Raw genomic sequence first — 1,506 nt, 5'->3', positions numbered from 1 at the left:
ATATTTACAAAAACAGTTGCGCCATGCAGGGCAGAGAGCAGCACCTTCACGCGTGATCTCCAGTATGAAAAACATCAGTATCGGTTCTCTGGATTCAGCCCGTTTAAAAACCGAACTTCACTCTATACTGACGAGCAGAGTGATGCGCACATCTCAACATCCTGCTGGTTCGTTAAAGGCGCATTCACACGAGAAGAAATACAAATTAAAAAAAACTTTTGACACACAAAATACTTTTGTTCACAAACAATAAAGGTCCAAACAAACCTTTTTTGTAGATGGATCCTACCAGGACGTCTAGATGTCCAATATGACATGAAGGAGCCTATACTGTAGCCTAGAGCATCCTACAATGTTGAACAAATTACTTACAAATAAATACACGTAACCCATTATTGACGGAGACATTCTAATTGGAGTTATAATACTGAAAAATATGCATAATTTTGTTTTCGTTATAGCAGCTATACAAAGATGAGAATGAATCTACACACTAATAACTAGATTACTGGATTTCTCCAGCCTGTCTCTGTATTGATCGAGCCAGTCTCTGAGCTCTGTGATCCGATACCCCTCGGGTCCTCTGCCACCCTGGTAAACTATCTTTCCCTCCTGCAGTATATACAGTCTGTCGAAATAGGCTCCGTACGCCGCGTTGGAGGAGTTTTCCATACTGTCGACCACGACCGGGCAGCCGGGCACCTCCAGGTGCATCAGCTGCGCAGCGTTTAGTCGGTCCTCCAGACACCGGTGTCTTGGGATCTGATAGGGCGCGTCAGTGCTCATCCAGCCGTCGGAGGGGTGCGCTTCCTCGATGTACACAACTACCGAGTCTGCTATGTCTACGTTCTGCTGCACGACTCCCTGAAAAGCCTTCAGACGCGCCATGAACGGTGGTCAGGTGCAGCTCCCAAAGTTGAGGATGAGCGGTCTCTTGTCTTTGGCGTAATCGAGGATGCGGCTGCGCCGCTGATCCTCCAGCTGAACAACGTCGGTGTTGGGGGCTCCGTGTCCGAGATGCGCTGCCTTCAGAAAGTCCAGTTTATGGCCGTGCCACACAGCCTTGAGGGACTCGAGGCTGAACAGACGATTGGAGTCCGATATGCACAGCGGAGGATCGATGGCATCGCCCCCCAGCTCCTGCTCCTTCATCCTTAAGAAAACCCTTCTCCTTATGCATAAAAAGTCAAGCAGCCAAAACATGACTGCTGCCATTAGAAAACGGGGCAGCAAGACGAGACAGACTATTGCATTTTTAATGGATTTAATTGTATTCATTGTCACTTATAAGTACCCGATGGTCTTATGCTGTGCCACGATCTTGTGGGTTGAAGTTGGGTTACTTGCAACTTCCCGTCTTTTTATAGCACCGGCAGATTTGAATGAATCATACCCCGCCTCCAAACTGGGGCCGAGGCCTCACATGGTGGGGATTACCTTCTGTCAACTCCACCGCTTTGAGTCACAGCCAAAAGCAAAGGGTGCGGCACAGCAGCGCGTTGTTTA

At 48.2% G+C, this 1,506-nt stretch overlaps 1 protein-coding gene across 1 annotated transcript; it reads right to left on the bottom strand.

Moving 5' to 3' along the window:
* Positions 1 to 486: 486 nt before the first annotated feature.
* dio3a (iodothyronine deiodinase 3a) lies at positions 487 to 1,278 on the bottom strand. Its single transcript, XM_034525134.1, has one exon. It carries the CDS (start codon positions 1,276 to 1,278, stop codon positions 487 to 489), a length of 792 nt encoding a protein of 263 aa, XP_034381025.1.
* Positions 1,279 to 1,506: the final 228 nt, after the last annotated feature.

The sequence above is a fragment of the Cyclopterus lumpus genome, chromosome 22 (genome assembly GCF_009769545.1).
Source record: "Cyclopterus lumpus isolate fCycLum1 chromosome 22, fCycLum1.pri, whole genome shotgun sequence".
Lineage (NCBI taxonomy): Eukaryota > Metazoa > Chordata > Actinopteri > Perciformes > Cyclopteridae > Cyclopterus > Cyclopterus lumpus.
This window is presented reverse-complemented; position numbering and strand designations above follow the sequence as displayed.